This window comes from Pseudopipra pipra, chromosome 14 (genome assembly GCF_036250125.1).
Source record: "Pseudopipra pipra isolate bDixPip1 chromosome 14, bDixPip1.hap1, whole genome shotgun sequence".
Taxonomy (NCBI): Eukaryota; Metazoa; Chordata; class Aves; order Passeriformes; family Pipridae; genus Pseudopipra; species Pseudopipra pipra.
In genome coordinates this window covers 1193335-1210055 of record NC_087562.1, presented here as the reverse complement: position 1 = coordinate 1210055, position 16721 = coordinate 1193335, and the positions used below count along the sequence as shown (strand labels likewise).

The 16721-nt window shown below is 57.2% G+C and overlaps 3 protein-coding genes across 3 annotated transcripts in view; all 3 read right to left on the bottom strand.

Moving 5' to 3' along the window:
* The window catches only part of NUP93 (nucleoporin 93), a 75968-nt gene extending 72376 nt beyond the window's left edge, over window positions 1-3592 (bottom strand). Inside the window, exon 1 of the mRNA XM_064670661.1 lies at window positions 3570-3592. The gene's annotated coding sequence lies outside the window, so the exon portion shown is untranslated. The remainder of the gene's footprint in view (window positions 1-3569) is intronic.
* A 5453-nt stretch (window positions 3593-9045) lies between these two features.
* On the bottom strand, window positions 9046-10082 carry LOC135421856 (metallothionein-2). Its single transcript, XM_064670651.1, has 3 exons — window positions 10008-10082; window positions 9855-9920; window positions 9046-9283 (listed from the first exon to the last, which is right to left on the bottom strand). Exons 1-3 carry the CDS (start codon window positions 10036-10038, stop codon window positions 9189-9191), a joined length of 192 nt encoding a protein of 63 aa, XP_064526721.1. The 5' UTR covers window positions 10039-10082; the 3' UTR covers window positions 9046-9188.
* A 3641-nt stretch (window positions 10083-13723) lies between these two features.
* Window positions 13724-14994, bottom strand: LOC135421855 (metallothionein-1). The gene is made up of 3 exons (XM_064670649.1): window positions 14841-14994; window positions 14439-14504; window positions 13724-13969 (listed from the first exon to the last, which is right to left on the bottom strand). The coding sequence occupies exons 1-3, from the start codon at window positions 14869-14871 to the stop codon at window positions 13875-13877; spliced, it is 192 nt and encodes a 63-aa protein (XP_064526719.1). The 5' UTR covers window positions 14872-14994; the 3' UTR covers window positions 13724-13874.
* Between the last annotated feature and the right edge of the window lie 1727 nt (window positions 14995-16721).

The window sequence follows — 16721 nt, the reverse complement described above, 5'->3', positions numbered from 1 at the left end:
AGTGACTGCGGGAACAGCACAGACATCAGCCTGATTTGAGCCGATCTGGTCCACTTCCTCTTTTCATTACCAAGATAAAAAGCCGGCAGTGTAAGAAGCACTGACTTCTCAGAGCACTGAAACCAAAAGCATGAAGAATCAGTGCTAGAGAACTGCTCCCAAACCTGCACATCTTAGCCACAGACACCACGCCAATACCATGTAAGGTCTGTCCCATAAATCTGCCTGTGTAGGGCAACTGCAACAACTCTGTGAGACTGAACCAATTCAGCAAATACAGAATAAACTAGTTATTTTGGAGCAAGTTAGAAGTACCTGTGATTATAACCAAGCACTGGAAGGGACAATTCAAAACTTAGAGAGCCAACACTAAACAGCTTTTTCTAAGTGACAGAATTCAAATATTTAGACTGAATATTTGTATTTTCGTAACAGCACGAACAACTTTGTCTCCACCCTGACAGAATTTACTACAGTCAAAAGACTGCAGTCTGACTCTTCAGGCTGCTGTGCAAGATGGAAACTGCTACCACAGTAATGAGCAGAGTGATGGCAGACTTTCATGTCTGGCTGGGGAAGGAGCAACAACTGACACCTAAAGAAAAGAAAATACGTCAGAAATTAAATTAACTTCGGTGAAACTAGATCGACCTTGGGCTAAAAGCCAGGACTGAAAAGGCTCTTCACTAAAACAGCTTGATGACTTATCAATAGAAGCTCCTGCATTAGACTATGATTCCATTAAACCCCAGTTTAATGTTTCCCCAAAACTCAAAACCACACATAAGCACTATATATTGTACAAGTGAACTGAATTTAAGCCAAAAAGAAAACAGGAAGGATGACAGGTTTCTTAAGTCGCTTCAGACTGATTATAATTGATGATTTATTACCTAAGAAATGCTAAAAACTTCTCAAGAGCACTGCAATACTATCTAAGGAAGAATGCTGTACCAAATATGGCCACCATAAAGATTTTACTGTACTAGATTAGTAAAGACACAAAGCTGAAATTCTCCAACCAGCACATGGAATTGTCTATTGTACTTCACATGCTGACAGGATTCGTGTCATCTAATTAATTAACTTCGAGAAACAGAGTAAAAACTTCAGATTTTTCCAGTGCTGTGGGAAAAAGAAAGGAGGAAGACATCAGAGGGGAGAAGGAAAGCCTCACCCACTACATTCAGCATAACTGATGGACCAAGAGTTCCCCAAGTTGCAGAAAGATTCCTCAAAACAGGAAACGAAGAGGAAGAAATTCAGCACAGGCCTCTCACAGAGGCTCCAACCTGAGGGTGCCCAAGAGACCCAGTCTGATGAGTCAGGATCAGCTTCCTGGGGAGGGCAGACAGAAGAGTGCAGTGGTAAGAGAAAGCTGGCAATTCTCTACTTGCTAGAGCCAAGATCTGAGGCCAAAGTGCTTTTCCAACAGGCTCCAAGCCTGGGCTGCTCCAGAGAGTGTGGCAGCTTCTGTCTACTGAGATAAAAATGAATAAGTAAAAGGCCCATTTCGTAGGCCTGGAGAATTCTGTGTGAGCAGAAGCAATTACACCCAGCTCTTGCATGGCTCTTGGCAGCAGCAGACACAGAGGCATTTCAGAGAGGAAGTCAGCAACATAATCCCCCTGTTACAGACAGGGGAGCTGATTAAGAAATGCAGAGATGGAAATCAAAGAGCAGGTGGTCAAATTTTTGTTTGTTTTTAAAGGGAAGCACAATTACATTTATAGGATATTAGACAGACACTGAAATGAGCTGCCTTCTAAGGATGCAGACACTGATACTGGGGATCTTGAAGAGTAGGACAGGCATAAAGTAGAAAGGGTGGAGACCTTCTTATCCCTCACCAGTAGCAGGAGAAACCATTGGGGTCAACTCTTGAGGTCTCTTCCTGCCTTATCTTCCATGAAAATTTCATTTTCCAAATGAAAGTGACCAGGTACAACCCAAATATTTGCTGCACACTTTCACCCTCTAGCCCGTAAAGCACAATAATAAATATTTAATCAAACCTAACAGAGGGAAAACTTCCATACCCTAGTTACTCTAAAACCAGATGAAATCAGGATAGGCCAGCTTAAAAACAAATACCTAAAAGCTCCTGAATAGGCCACACAACAATGTTCCAAACCTATTGTTTCTTCTACTACCGTTCAATCAATGCTCCTCTGCCACCCATAAAGACTTTCAGTCCTGCATCTTCTCTTCTTCATCTCATCTGTAGGTAGACATGCAAAAGTTCAATCTTTCTATGGCCCCAAAGAGCCCTTACAGTATGTATGTTGAACAAAAATGTTTGGGTTTTTTTTTCAGTTTTAAAGGCAATAACATTCAGTTATTTGCTCTTGTGCTGTGAGAAAGGAGAAACAAGAGCACACAGCTCTTCTCTACACTGTTCATTATTTAACCTGGAACTGAAGAGTAGGCATTTTAAGTGATTTCTTCCAATACACAGTATCACATATTTTTCAACACTGCCTTTTATCTGCCATAAGTTCCTCACAGTGGTCTCAACCCCCACTGTCCTGAGTAACTGACTCAGCTGGAAGCTTTGTCATCTTACCACCCTCCCTCCTTTCCAAACATTTAGTACTTATTTTAAGCACCTGACTCACCCAACTCAGCAGGGCACTAACTTCCCACTGAGGGTAGCAAACTGACCCTCATTAAATAGAGCATTTGGTTTATCATTTGAAATTCCTTAAATGAAACCCCATATCCTGCCCCCTCACCGAATTCCCTGTCATATCAGCACCACAGAAACATTATGGATTTAGATGACAGAATCATGTACATTCTCCAAGCAATTTTAAGCTTTTTCTATTTGTAAGTTTTCCCAAGGGGTAGGAAACCTTTTTAAGACAAAACATAAGTGAAGAGTGGTGAAGTACACAGGAACTGGTGTTTCTTTGTCACCCTCACCTTAGCTCTCTGTGCCATAACTACTGTCCCTAAAACACTGTGACCATATTGCAGAAGAGAAACAGCCCTTCTTTGCACCTGGACTTTAATTCAAACCCTTCCACTTGCTGTTCAGATATTCTGGGTTAGAATAATGTTGGCATGCAGATGGCACCTGACAGTCCACAGTAGTTGCTAATTAGATACCAATACTCAGTGCATCCACAGCTCAGGGTTTAACACAAAGATGCCTCAGCATCGCTTCACAGAAGTCTGGCTGTTGCCTGCAGTTGGGACCAAACAGGGAAAGCAAGTTACTCTGTACCCTGTGTGCCCTTTATGATGACTCTGGGAAAACCACACCTGTAACATATTATCTTGCCCAGGAGAGACAAACAAGTAGCACTCTTCAGGTTCAGGAACAGAGCCCTGCATCCAAGGTGTGCTGTAAGAAATCCTTACAGTCATTTTCACCTCTTTTACCTGAGAAGTGAGACCTGCTGTTGGTAGAGAGGACCTGTGAGCTGGGGTAAAGGGCTAATCATCATCTCCTTCAAGGACAGGGTGAAGGGTCCACATGAAGTGTTTAAAGACAGCTATCCTCTCCTGCACCAAACTTACTGACCTGAAAAACACCACAGCCCCAAACATCATATATGGTTTACCTTCTGCATCCCACCAGGCATACACAAAAGCAATGCCTGGCAACTTAGTGGTTGCTTCTTGGTGTGATTCTTGGGGCTGTGCTGTGCAGGTCCAGGAGCTGGACTTCAGTGATCCTTGTGGGTCCCTTCCAACTCAGGATATTCTACGAACTACGAGGACACATGAGCTTAACAAAATCTGCTGTGAAACAGCAGTTGAGCCAGGGGCAGGGCTGTGAGCACTGTGCCTTTCATGAGCTCAGACACAGGACAGCAGGTGTTCTTTCCCTCATAGCAACCTTCCAGTATCTGAAGGGGGCCTACAGGGAAGCTGGAGAGGGGCCCTTCCTCAGGAACTGCAGTGACAGGACAAGGAGTAATGAGTACAAACTGAAAGAGTGGAAATTTAGGTTGGATATTAGGAAGAAATTCTTTACTGAGAGGGTGGTGAGACACTGGAACAAGTTGCCCAGGGAGGTTGTGGCTGCCTGAAGCCTGGCAGCGTTCAAGGCCTTCAGCAACAGGGTCTAGCAGGAGGTGTCCCTGCCCATGGCAGGGGGGGTTGGGACTAGTTTAGGGTTCCTTCCAACCCCTTAACATTCTGTGATTCCCTGGGAACCAACCATTACCCCTGCCGTGCTGAGGAACGACCCCCACGCACAGAACTTGAAACAGAGACACCAAACCACACGCACGCACAACCCCGCGCTCCTGAAACCTCCCCAAACAACGAGCTTCAGCTTCCTGCGGCCCCACCACGGCACCCTGGTTAAAGCTCCTCTCCTACAGCCAGGCTCGGCGCTGCCGACCCGGCTCGGGAGCACAGACCCGTCCTCGGGCACCCGCAGCCGGCCCCGCTGCGTGAGCTCTGCTCGGGCAGCGACACGCGGCAACTCCCGGGGAGCCCCCACACGGGGAGGCCCGCGAGCGCTCCCCGCCAGCCTCCCGCCGCAGCGGCCTGCACGGGCCCCGCGGGCGGGGGACGGCTGCCGGGGGGCTCGGGGCCCGGCGCGGGGGGTGAGAAGCCACAGCGGGCAGAGGAGGAGGAGGGAGGGGAGGCGGCGGGACGCGCAGCCCCGTCCCGCCCGCGCGGCGCCCGCCCCGCCCGCACCTCACCTGCGCTCTCGCCCCGCGCCGCCCGCCGCGCCCGCCAGCCCCGCGCCGCGCGCCCCCATTGGCCGCCCGCGCCTCCCTCCCCGCGCCCCCATTGGCCGAGCCGCCGCGCTTCCCCGAGCCGCGCGCTCCTATTGGTCCGGCCCGCCCCCCTGCGCCCCCTCGCGAGAACAGCGCCGCCGAGGCGCTCCCGGAGGGACGCGCGCACGGCGCGGCGGGGGCGGCGGCTCCGGCGGCCGCGGGTTCGAGGCTGCCCCCCGCCACTCCGGCCGGCCCCGCGCGCCGCGGCGGGATCGCCGGGAGAAATCCAGGGAGTACAGATCCCTTCATCCGCAGTGACAGCACCCGGGGGACGGCGTGCGGCCCAGTCGGGGGAGGTTTAGCTTGGATACTAGGAGAAGGTTCTTCCCCAGAGGGGTCGGGCGCTCCCCAGGCTCCCCAGGGCAGCGGGCACAGCACCAAGGCTGCCAGAGCTCCAGGAGGGTTTGGCCTCCGAGGGGGTGAAGGTGACTCACAGCCATTCCAGCTCAGCCACCTTCCCCAGCAAAAAAAAAAAGTGCAAACGCTGAATTCTCCCCCTCTGAGGTGGGGAGGTTGCTCTCCCTGAATAGTGACACTCACTGGTTGTTCAGCAGCTGGCTGGTGTCACCAAAAAATCATTTTTTTTCCGATGCTGTGTGCCTGCCTGGCTCCCTGGAGCCCGTGTTCTTTGTAAATCTGTAGGTTTAGCAATTTCTGGTGTATTTAGCACTATATGCTGAGGCCTGGCACATATAAAGTATGTTTTCTCTGTGGCATGGGCTGTTCCATGCTCTGGGGTCTGCTGTGCTGGGGCTTGGCCCACAGGGTGCCCAGTTAAACCAACCGTGGAACTTCATCCCAAAAATCAGCAGGGGGAGGGCGCTCTGGCGCTGGAGTGTTTGGGGCAGACAGTTTGAGGGGTGCACTTGTCCCCGACAGGATACCCTGGTGGAATGGATGTCCTGGTGGGATGGGTGCCCTGTGGGATGGAAGTGCCTTGGTGGGACAGACGTCCTGGTGTGATGGGCGTCCCGACGGGATGGGTGCCCTGGCAGGGTGGCTGTGCCACCCCACCTTTCCCTGAGCCCGTCCAGGCTCCCGGGGCACCTTTCCAGCGGAGAGGAGAGTCCTGGTCTGCCCGGGGAGCGGTGCTGGTGCCTCTGGGACGGGAGGGGGGAACAGCCGTCCTGAGGGGCCGAGACCGGGAGGGAAGGGGCGCAGGCAGGGACCGGGGGAATGGGGACAGGCAGGGACCGGGGGAATGGGGACAGGCAGGGACCCGGGATAGCGGGCAGAGGCAGAGAGCAGGGGAGCAAGGCCAGGATGGCACGGCGGGAAGCGGGGACGGGCAGGGACGCGGTGCTGCGGGCAGGCAGGTGGCAGCAGATCCCTGCGGAAGGGCTCGGCGCGGGAGGAGCCGCTCCTGCGGTGGGGCCCGAGCCCTCCGAACGGTGGGTGCTGTCCCCTCTGTGGGTGCCCGTCCCCTCTGCAGGGGGTGCACGGGGCGCTGTCCCCTCTACACCAGGTGCCCGTCCCCTCTGCCCTGGCTGCCCATCCCCTGAGCATGGGGTGCTCGACAATCCTGTGCCAGGGGCGGTTTAGATCGGATATTAGTAAAAATATCTTCACTGAAAGTGTTGCCAAGCACTGGAACAGGCTGCCCAGGGAAGTGGTGGAGCCACCACCCCTGGGGGGATTTAAAAGACGTGTAGGTCTATCACTTGGGGACATGATTTAGTGGTGGGTTTGGCAGTGCTGGGGTAATGGTTGTACTTGATGACCTTAGAGGGCTTTTTCCACCTTAACAGTTCTATTACTATGATTCCCCCTCTGCACTGAGTGCATTTTCCCTCTGCACTGAGTGCATTTTCCCTGGGGACAGGGTGTATTTCCCCTGTGCACACGTGCCTGTCACCTCTGCACAGGGTGTGTTTACTCTCTGCACAGGGTATGTTTACTCTCTGCACTGGGTGCACCTCCCCTCTGCACACAGTGCTTGTCCCCTCAGCACAGGACGATGTCCCCTCTGCACAGGGTGTGTGTCATGTGCACAGGGTGCTCGTCCCCTCTGCACCCAGTGCATCCCTCCTCTGCACAGGGTGCACACCCTGTCTGCACAGGGCACGTGTCATCATCATGTCAGCAGGGTCATGAACATCCATCATGCCTCTGGGGCTCATGCAGAGCCAGAAAAAGTGGAACTGAATGCAGCTGCATGGGCAGCTGCAGGGCTGCCTGACTGGGGTTGTGCCCAGGACCCCCTGCCCTGGCTCCCTTTGGATGCCCGAGGGGATGCTTGGTCACCTCCAACCTCCTCTGCAAACTGAGCTGGGCTTTTCTTTGAGGGGCTGGATAAAGCACATCAGCCTCTTCTTGCATCAAGCAAAGGCTCCCATCGCTCTCCTGCTATACAGAGCTGTCTGCAGGCTGAGAGCAGTTCCTGCTTCATCAAAAAGTACTTTTTTATATAGAAAATGCTCCTGAGGGGACCAGAAAGCTCTCAGGTACCTCACTGAGTGCAGCCATAGTCAAAGCCAGGTGCTGGATATATCCCAGGCCAGTGCCTCACATGGGTGCCCGCACTCTTTCCATTTATCCTGTAGCTTTCCTCTCCCCAGACCCCTCTTGGGGAGGCTGGAAAGGGCACCGAGGCTGAGAGTTCCCACCTCTGCCAGATGGATGTGCAGGCAGAACCAGGAGCAGGCAGGGCAGGCTGGCACCAGCAGGGTGCAGAGGTGTGTGCCCACATCTCACCCTGGCACGTCACTGGGAACAGGGAGCAGTTGGTGCCTGAGGCTCTTCCTGTGAGGGGAAACCCCATCCGTGCCCCAGCTTTGTTTCTGGTGCAGGATGTGGGTGCCCAGCCCCAGGGGGCTCAGTTTGCAGCCCCTCTGCTGCAGTGGCCGGGGTCACAGCCCTGCTGCACAGTGGGGCTCCAGCAGTGGGGCCAAGCCAGTCTTGTTTTCCAGCAAAGCGTCTTCTCATGGGATTTATGGGTTTTTATATGCACTTAGGGCAGGGCAGACCCTTATAACCCATCTGCAGCGCTAAGCCTCTGTTGCAACAGGCAGTGCTGGAAGGCTGCTTAGGCAAAGATACACTAATGTAATAGGGCAAAGCATTTAAAAGGCAAATGGGTGCTGAGCTGAGTGTTGCTTTTCTCACTGGCAAGGCTGGGTGCTGAGCAGGCTGGGCACCGACTGCAGAGCCACGTGCTGAAGCTGGGCAAACCTTTGGGGAAGGGGTGAGCAGCTCCCCTGGGTGCCTGGAACATCCCTGGGGACCAACATACTCCCCCCTTGCAGACAACCCACCTTGTGCCACCCAGCCTAGCAGAAAGGACTACACGGGTGCCAAAGGGACCGATTTTGCTGCTTTTTAAATTGGTCCTGTCCCTGGTGTCTTGCCGCCAAGGGCTGGAGGAGACATCCCTGTCAGGCTGAGCTGTCCCACTGCCCCAAGAAGCAGAGAAAGGGCGATGGCAGCAGGGCTGGGAACCTGCATCTGTGGTGGGGCACACCCAGGGGACATGTATGGGCAAGCCAGTGCTTGAAAAATGACTCTTTCACTTGGCAGAGACTTTTGGAAGCAAAACACACCTTGTGCACCTTCCCAGTGTCCTCCCTCCCCCACTCCCAGCAGCCACCCCTCATCCAGGCAGCCGAGTGTTGCTTTCACGGCTGTGGTTATCTGCCCTCCTGCCTCTGAAGGTCATCGCAGCTCCAAGCAAGGTGTTCCCCAAAAATGAGCCGGAAAAAAGTGCTCCTGCCCGGGCAGGAGGAGCCAAGCACTGTAGCTGGAGGTATTTGGCATGGGGAGGCTGCAGGGAAAGTGCCTGTTTGGGAATGATATGCTCTGCAATAGATTGGGGTTTGTAAAGCACAAGTTCCTGGGGAAGGGAGATTTGTCCCCACTAGGATTTCTCCAAGTGCTCTCCAGCAGCAGCTCAGGGCAGGCACCTTGCCAGCCCACGCCACCTTCCCATGCTTGCTCCCACAAGCTCTTTCACCCAGAGGAAGTTCCAGGGTGGTGCAGAGGCACCTGCCATGAAGCCAAAGAAAGGCTGGAGAGGGCTGGAGCCCTCCCTGCCACTGCTCGCCCACCCCCCTAGGCATGTCACCTGTCCTCATGGAGAGACCAGCTCCTTAAAGATGCCCAGAGCCACCCCGCATGCAGGATGAGATCTGTCCCATGTCCCAGGCTCCTTTCTCCCCCCAGGGAGGCACAGAGCCCACTCAGGGAAGGCCACGGGGGTGTTCGTGAGCAGCCCCCTCGCACCCTGCAGCGACAATTCCCACACGGGTGTCACGAGTGGTGACCGTTCTCAGCCTCCAGCCCAGCCCGACAGCAGCACTCGTGCCTAGAGAACAAATCCTTTATTTCCATCCAGTTTCACCACTGGTACAGAAAATACAAAACGTGAAAAAAAAAAGAAAAAAGAAGTATTTTTTCTCCGTGCCCCCCGCCCCCGAAGCGTGCCGGCTATTTACAGCGGAGCCGCGCGGCTCAGTGGCAGCAGCTGCACTTGCTGCTGGCCGGCTCCTTGCACACGCAGCCCTTGGCGCAGTTGCTGCAGCTGGCGGGGCAGCAGGAACAGCAGCCTAGGGGGGGACACAAGAGTTAGGAGGCGGCTGGAAGGGAAAGGGGTCCCATGGGGCAGGGGCACGCGGTGGAGACTGGGAAACACCACCTCTGTGTTCCCAATGGGCTGTGATCCCAGTGCACTGGAGGTCTCCACGAGGGTCCCACAGGGCAGGGGCAGCCCTCCCCACAGGGAGGAGCTGAGGGAGTATCCATGGGCCAGAGGAAGAGGGAGGGATTCCACGAGGGTCCTACAGGGCAGGGGCCTCCCCATGGGGGAGAGGAGGGGTCTCCATAAGGGTTCCTACAAGTCAAGAGGGGGCTGTCTACGGGACAAGGGTTGGGAGGTCCCCATGGCAGTCTGACAGGGCAAGGAGGGGTTCCCCTGTGGGGCAGTGAAGTCTCCATGGGCTCCCACAGGACAAGGAGGGATTCCGCTACGGAGCAGGGAGGTCCCCAGGGCGGCCCCCAGGGCAAGGAGGGGTCCTCCTATGGAGCAGGGAGGTGCCCATTGGGGTCCCACAGGACAGTGACAGCCCCCCCTCTCCCCAGGGCAAGGCCGGATCTCCCCACCCTGAGCCCCCCACTCACTCTTGCGGCAGCTCCGGCAGCGGCAGTTCTTGCACTTGCAGGACCCGGCGCAGGAGCAGGAGTCACCTGGGGACGGCGGGACAGCAGAGTGAGCCGGGAGAGAGCCGGGAGAGAGAGAGCCGGGAGAGAGCCGGGACAGGACGGGGCACTTACCAGCGGCACATGTGCAGTCCTGGGGGTCCATGGCTCGGCTTGGCTCGGCTCAGCTCAGTTCGCGCGGCTTGGCTCGGCTCAGCTCAGTTCGCGCGGCTCGGCTCGTGTCGGTGGGATGGGATGGCAGCGGTGCCGAGCGGTGCCGGTTCCCCGCTATTTATGTGGCCGGGCAGGGGCGGCGCTGGCGCTGCGCACGGTGCGGAGGGGCCGTGCTGTACCGGGCCGTGCTGTACCGGGCCGTGCTCACCCGGGGCGGTGCCGCGGGGCCGGGCCGTGCTCACCCGGGGCGGTGCCGCGGGGCCGTGCTCACCCGGGGCGGTGCCGTGCTCACCCCGGGGCGGTGCCGTGCCGTGCTCTACCGTGCCGTGCTCACCCCCGGGCCGTGCCGTGCTCACCCGGGTCACGGACGTGCCAGCCCCCCCGCTCCCAGCCCGCTGCGGGGAAGCCGGAGGGTCCCTCCCTCCCAGGCAGGGTGCCGCATCCCGGGGGAGCGAGAGGAAGGAGTGTGCGCGGTGTGGGGGTGACAGCACTAGTGTGGCTCTGCCACCGGGTCCTGCACATTCGGGACAACCCTGCGACACTGCCCCCCGTGTGCCCAGCGCTGGGGTGTTGGCGGTGCCCCCCATCCCAAGGGTGGCCATGGGGTGTATGGGGCTGTCCCTGGGGATGGGACTGCCTGTCCCACTGGACAGCAGGATGGCCCTGGGTAGCTCCACAGGGCTGGAGTGCTCGAATGGCCTCCCAGGAGGGGTGAATCATAGAATGTCCTGAGTTGGAAGAGACCCACAAGGATCATCAAGTCCAACTCCTGGCCCTGCACAGGACAACACCAAGAATCACATCATGTGCCTGAGCGTGTTGTCCAAACACTTCCTGAAGTTCCTGGCAGATGCTGTGACCACTTCCCTGGGGAGCCTGTTCCAGTGCCTGCCTGACTTCTGGGTGAAGAACCTTTTCCTAATACCCAGCCTAAACCTCCCCTGACACAGCTTCATGCTTGGGTGAGCATGGGGATGCAGTGTGGGAACATGGCATTGCTGGCCAAGGGCTGCTGGGAATCACAGTTTCCCATCCCTGTGGTTTTTCCACAGGTGTTTGTCATGGTGTTTATGTGCCAACTGGCTTCCACCCCCCTGCACGTGCCCGTGGCCAGTTCAACATCCAGCACAGAAACAGTGGCTGGGCCAGGGCCAGGCCGTCCCTGTGCCTGCACCCGCTGCTCGTGGTGGTGTCACACGTGTGACAAAGCTGGGCTTGGAGCCAGCGCTGCAGGAGGGCTCTGCCCCCATGGATCCTGCACTGGTGGGCCCTGCGACCAGGAGAGGGTCGTTGGCCCTGGGAGGTTGTGCCAGGGAACGGCTCGTGCTTGTTTGCAGAAGCACGGAGTTGTTTTTTTCCTGGCAGTGTGCACAGCCAGCAGCGAGGCACAGCCAGCAGGCATTGCACACACCAGGCATTGCACACACCCCCGGCTGAGCGGGAAGGAGGAGAGCTGGAATCACCGAGCACGTGTGGTCTTACTGCACATAAACATGGGTTGCGAAATCACTTCCCTCCCGGACACCCCCGGCACGGGGCTGCCTCCCTTCCCCCAGCCCTCCCTCCAGCGGGGTGGGTTCTGCTGCACCCAGGACTGAGGAAATGAGAGCCCCTGGCCACCCAAAATGAGATCGTGCACCCCTGCACGGGGCCATACCAAAAATGAGGCATGAGTGTGCAGGGGCAAAGCTGCAGGGAAAGCAGGGGAATTCCCAGATTTGTAGAAATTCTGCATCTCACACAATGACGAGCTGTGCTGAATCCCAGGACACGTTGTCCCAGGCTCACATCATCCCAGGTCCACGTCACTGTGAGCAGGAAGGGGCAGCACAGCATCCCCACAGAACTGTGTGCAAAGCTAGGATGGGAAAAGAGCCTGGAAAATGCCTGGTTTCCCAATCGGGGCATTTCCACTGAATAATGAGGTCACCCCGCAAGCAGGACAGGGGATGAGTGTGCATTCCCCGAGCCATGGGCTTGCTGAAATGCCGGGATGCAGGGCACATGCTGGACAGCAGTGGGGAGAGGAGAGCTCGAGGAGGGTCTCCCGTGTTACTGATAGTATTCCAGTTTCCCAGAGCAGGGAGTAGTTAAACCCAAGGCTGTTCCCATGTAAGAGGAGTGCCAGGTCCAACTCTGATTTTACAGCAGCCAGAAAGTGAGCAGTGGAGCTGCAGCTGCCCAGCACAGGTCTCAGGGCTCAGAGCTGGGCTGCTGGAACCCCTGTCTGCCCCTCACTTCCCCTGCAAGAAGGACAGTATCTGACAGCTGCTTCCCATGACACTGCCGTGGGGCACAGGGATGGGCACAGTGCAGAGCCACGGGGCAGGACCAGTGCAAACCCACAGGGACCAGCAGAGCTGGACCGACACTGTGAGCCCCGCCGGCCAAACCACACTGGGTGATAAATCCCATTAGCAACCTCTCCTTCACCCCGTTGTGGGCTCACCAATGGTGTTTTTGCATGGTTGGCACTTAAGTCTCTCTGGGTTATAGAAGGAATAAAGATAACCCAGCTCTTTGCAGAATGAAGTTTAGCATGATGCCCTGCCCTGCCCTACATTCAGCTGGCACAGGGGTGGGCTCACACCCCTCAGAGGTGTGGGGTGATGGTGACATCTCAGGGGACACCCTGGGGGAGGAGCCCTCCTGGAGCAAAGGGGTATCCCCTCGGGATATGCACTGTGAGCAGCCAGTGGGCAGGGGTTCTGTGCTGTTGGCTGTGCCAAAAGCCTGGCTGAGGCCTGGCAGTGGTGACTGGATAGGTCAGGAAAGGTTTTGCAGCTGAAAGGAGGCCATGAAAGGCTGTGTTTGGGGAGTGCAGGGACAGGCAGGACCCCTTGTGTGTCCTGGGAGGCAGCACAGTGGCACTTGGCTCCTGAGGTGCAGAGCTCAGGCAGGAGGATGGCTGTGCTTGGGCAGGGCAGGCATCCCACACTGGCATGGGCATCACCTCCCATTGCAGGCATCACATCCTATTGTGGGCTTTGTACCCTAGCAAGGGCATTGCAGCCCATCACAGGCATTACATCCCATCATGGACGTTGCATCCCGGTGTGGGCATTGCAGACCGTGGTGGCCATCACCCCCTGGTGTGGGCATCACCTCCCATGGGGGGCACTGCACCCTACTGCAGGCAGTGCACCCCATTGTGGGCATCACACCCCAGTGTGGGCACTTCACCCCGTGGTGGGGAACCAGGTCACCTGATGCTCACCAGGAGCACCCAGCCAGGCTGACAGAGGTGGTGGGGAAAGAAGCAGTGTGGTTCTTCCAGCCAGTTCAACTAAACTGCCAGGAGGAAAACTAAACCTGTTTCCCCGGCGCCCCACCTGCTGTGGAAATGTTCCCCCTGGAAATGGGCAGGGCCGGGGTGGTTATTAAAGTGAAAGCTTGTAATAATGAGCTGCTTTAGCCCCGAGGATCTCTGGTGGAGGAGAGAGCATGGGATTTGCCCTTGGGTAACAACAGGGCGGGGGGGGGGGGGAAAATCCCTTGTGTAGGACAAGTGTTAAAACAAGAGTCAGAACTGCTGGCAGGGAGAGCAGAGCAGAGCCAAGACTGGAAGAAAGGAGAGAAAATAAGACACAGGCTCTTTGCCATGACCGCCCACAGACGCTGCCCTCCCGCTCCCCTGGGAAACCGCCCCATCCAACAGAAGTGCCAAGCTCCTCATGGACCTTTATATACATATCACTTTATTTAGGTGACAAACACTAAAGAAATCTGAACACACATATAAAAAAAGACAACCAACATACACAATAAGGTTATTCTTCTTTATCCCCCCCAGATGTGCATCACCCCCAGATGTGCAGCCAGGGTCCCCTATTTGCAGCAGCTGCACTTGGCAGAGGGGGGTCCCTTGCAGACACAGCCCTGTGCACACTTGGCACATCCCGCCGGGCAGCAGGAGCAGCAGCCTGGGGGAGAGAGAAAAATGTATTAGGGACATATTTTCCTGGGGGCTCTCAGGGTGGGGTTTGGAGGGTCCCGCTGGCTTGGAGACATCCCATGTATCCACGTCCTTCCCTTACAGCAGCATCTCCATCCCTGGCAGCATCTCCCCGGGTGTTTGTGCAGCCAGGGCCAGCACTGGAGGGGCAGCAGAAGGGCGAGGAACCCCAAAGGGCTCACTGGGGTCCCTCTCTTTGCAAATCCTCCTGCACATGCCTCTGCTGGGGGTGACAGCATCAGAAGCACCCAGAGAGAAATCCCAGTGCCAGTTTCCTTCCCAGGCATCCCCTTGTGCTGAGCCTGAGTGAGGGTTTAGGTGATATTGGGTGGCTTGTGTTGCCCGGCAAGGGGCTGGGATTCTCACTGTACTTGGGATGTATATGAAACACCCCCTGAGTGTTTTTGCCCCCCTGGGGGCTCAGACATCCCTCTTACCTTTTTTGCATGATGTGCATTTGCAGTTTTTGCATTTGCAGTTGTCCCCGCAGGTGCAGGTGCCACCTAAAACAGAAAGAAAAGGAGAAAAAGAGGTTGAGAGGAGGTGGTGGGAGGGGATCCCCCTATCCCAGGGATCCGCGGGGGAGAGCATTGCCGCCCCTCGGAGCATCCGCTGATGCTTCAGCCTCAGCAGGGAGGTCAAGGCATTCCCAGCCGCTTCCCAGTGAGAGGCTCCCAGTGTGACATCGCAGTGCCGGGAGAGGATTTCAGCAGCCGGCCCAGCCGGCGAGAGAGAGAGCATCGGGAATGTCGGAGGAGGCCGTCGGGCGGGAGTGCCGGTGTTCCCGCCGGGATGCTCGGGCTCCCGCTGCCCCGGGACGGAGGGAAGCTGTGGCTTACCCGTGGCACAAGGGCAATCCTGGGAGTCCATGTCTGGCTGGGCTGGGTGCCGGCTGTCGGGCGCGTTGGGCAATGGGAAGAAGCTTTGGCAGGACTCGCAGCCGCCTCCTATTTATCCTTGGCCAGGCGGGAGCGAGTGCAAAACCTCCGCCCCTGCAGCCTGCGCACGGCTCAGCCCGGCTGCTGCCCCGGGCGCTGCTGATTCACTGCCCGGGCGGCCCAGCGTGACCCGGGGCTCCCACCGGGGTGCTGCGGCACCAGGGAGGGCTGGCGGGGTGACCACCCCTCTCTGCTGAGATCTTGGGGGGGTGCAGAGAACGGCCAGATCTCATCACACGGATGACACCTGCCTTGGGAGTGCTGCTCTGCTCCCAGGGGCTGGGGGCTGAGGGGGAGCACCCAGGGAGCCCTCGCGGTTCAGCCCTTGATTGATTGATTGATTGATTGATGCCAAATCAATCTGCCAAGCCCCCAGATGCCTCAGGGAGTACATTGATCCCGGGAGTGCCACCACTGGTGGGAAATCTCAGTCCCCTCCTCTCAGAGCTGGCACAGTGGGGTGATGGGGAGCTGGCACAGCGAGGTGGCAGGGATGCAGTCCCTGCCCGAGCCCCTGTCCTGTGGCTCTGACACCCTCCCCGCGAGCAGGAGCAGCAACCAGCTGGACTGGCCTGGCCGGAGCCTGCCGTGCCCTCCCAGCGCCCCAGGACGGCGGCACCCCCGTCCCCTCGGCGCCGTGCGTGGCACCTCGGGGCCCGTCTCCTTCCTGGCTGCGGTGCTCCATCCCACTCGTCTGAATTCATTTCCGTGCGCCATTAGCCGGGCGTGCAGGGGAGGAGGGGGACGGGCAAGCTGCCATCACCCTGGTCAACTCCTCCGGCGGGTTCTACCCACCCACTCGAAAGAGCAGGGAGGGTTTTTGGGGTGGAAGGCACAAAAAAAAAAAAAAAAAAAAGATGCTAGCTGAGATTTTGGGTGTGGGGACAGTACCCTGTGTGCAGGAGTCATTGCCAGCCGTGGAGCATCCACCCTCCTGACCCCTGGGGTTTCTGTGTGCTCCCTGGTGCTGGTGGCCCCCCATCCCAGCTGCCCCCTGCTTCAAGACTCCTTTGCCTTGGAGTTTTATCCTGGCTGGGCTTTTGCCTGTGGTGCCTGGCTAAGGTGGTTTGTCGATGCTAATCCAGCCGAAACAACGGCCCAGGGAGTATTTTTACCACTCAGCTGTCTGGGCTTGTCAGGAGCTTGTTGGGTGACCTGATGGGGAGTGTTGCCAGCGCCCCAACCCAGCGTCTCCTCCAGCCTCGCCAGGCCAGGGTGGGAAATCGGTGTGGAAAAGCCTGAAGAAGGCAGAGCAGATGGGCCCCTTCCTCATCTCTGCCCCCCTGGAGCAGATCGTTGGTGCCCCGGTGTGCCAGCCCCGCGAGGTCACATGAGTGTCACACAGCTGCTGATGCACTGGGGCGTGATGGCAGGGGCCTGTGCCAGGGCCAGGCGTGTGCCAAGTCACTCCTGCAGGAGCAGGGAAACAAACAGGTGGGGAACACATGCAAGTGGGGAACACCTGCCACCCCTGCTACAGCCCTGTGCTGTGTCGGTGTCAAGGCAGAGGGGGCTCATCTCCCTGGGGTCCTGCACTTGCTCTGCTCCTGAAATAACCAGCCAAGCACTTCTGCAGCGCGGGAATATGCCCAGGGAAATGCTTCCTGCCACGTTGAGATGGATGCATGGGGAACAACAATGCACTTTGGCAGCTGCTGTGTCCTCCCCCACCACCTGGCACCCTTGAACACCCAGGCAAAGATTGTCCCTGTCCCCAGCTGGTGGTGGCCCAGGGATGCAGGGACAGGTGGCCCCTCCAAAGTGGTCCTACTCCTCCTGGCT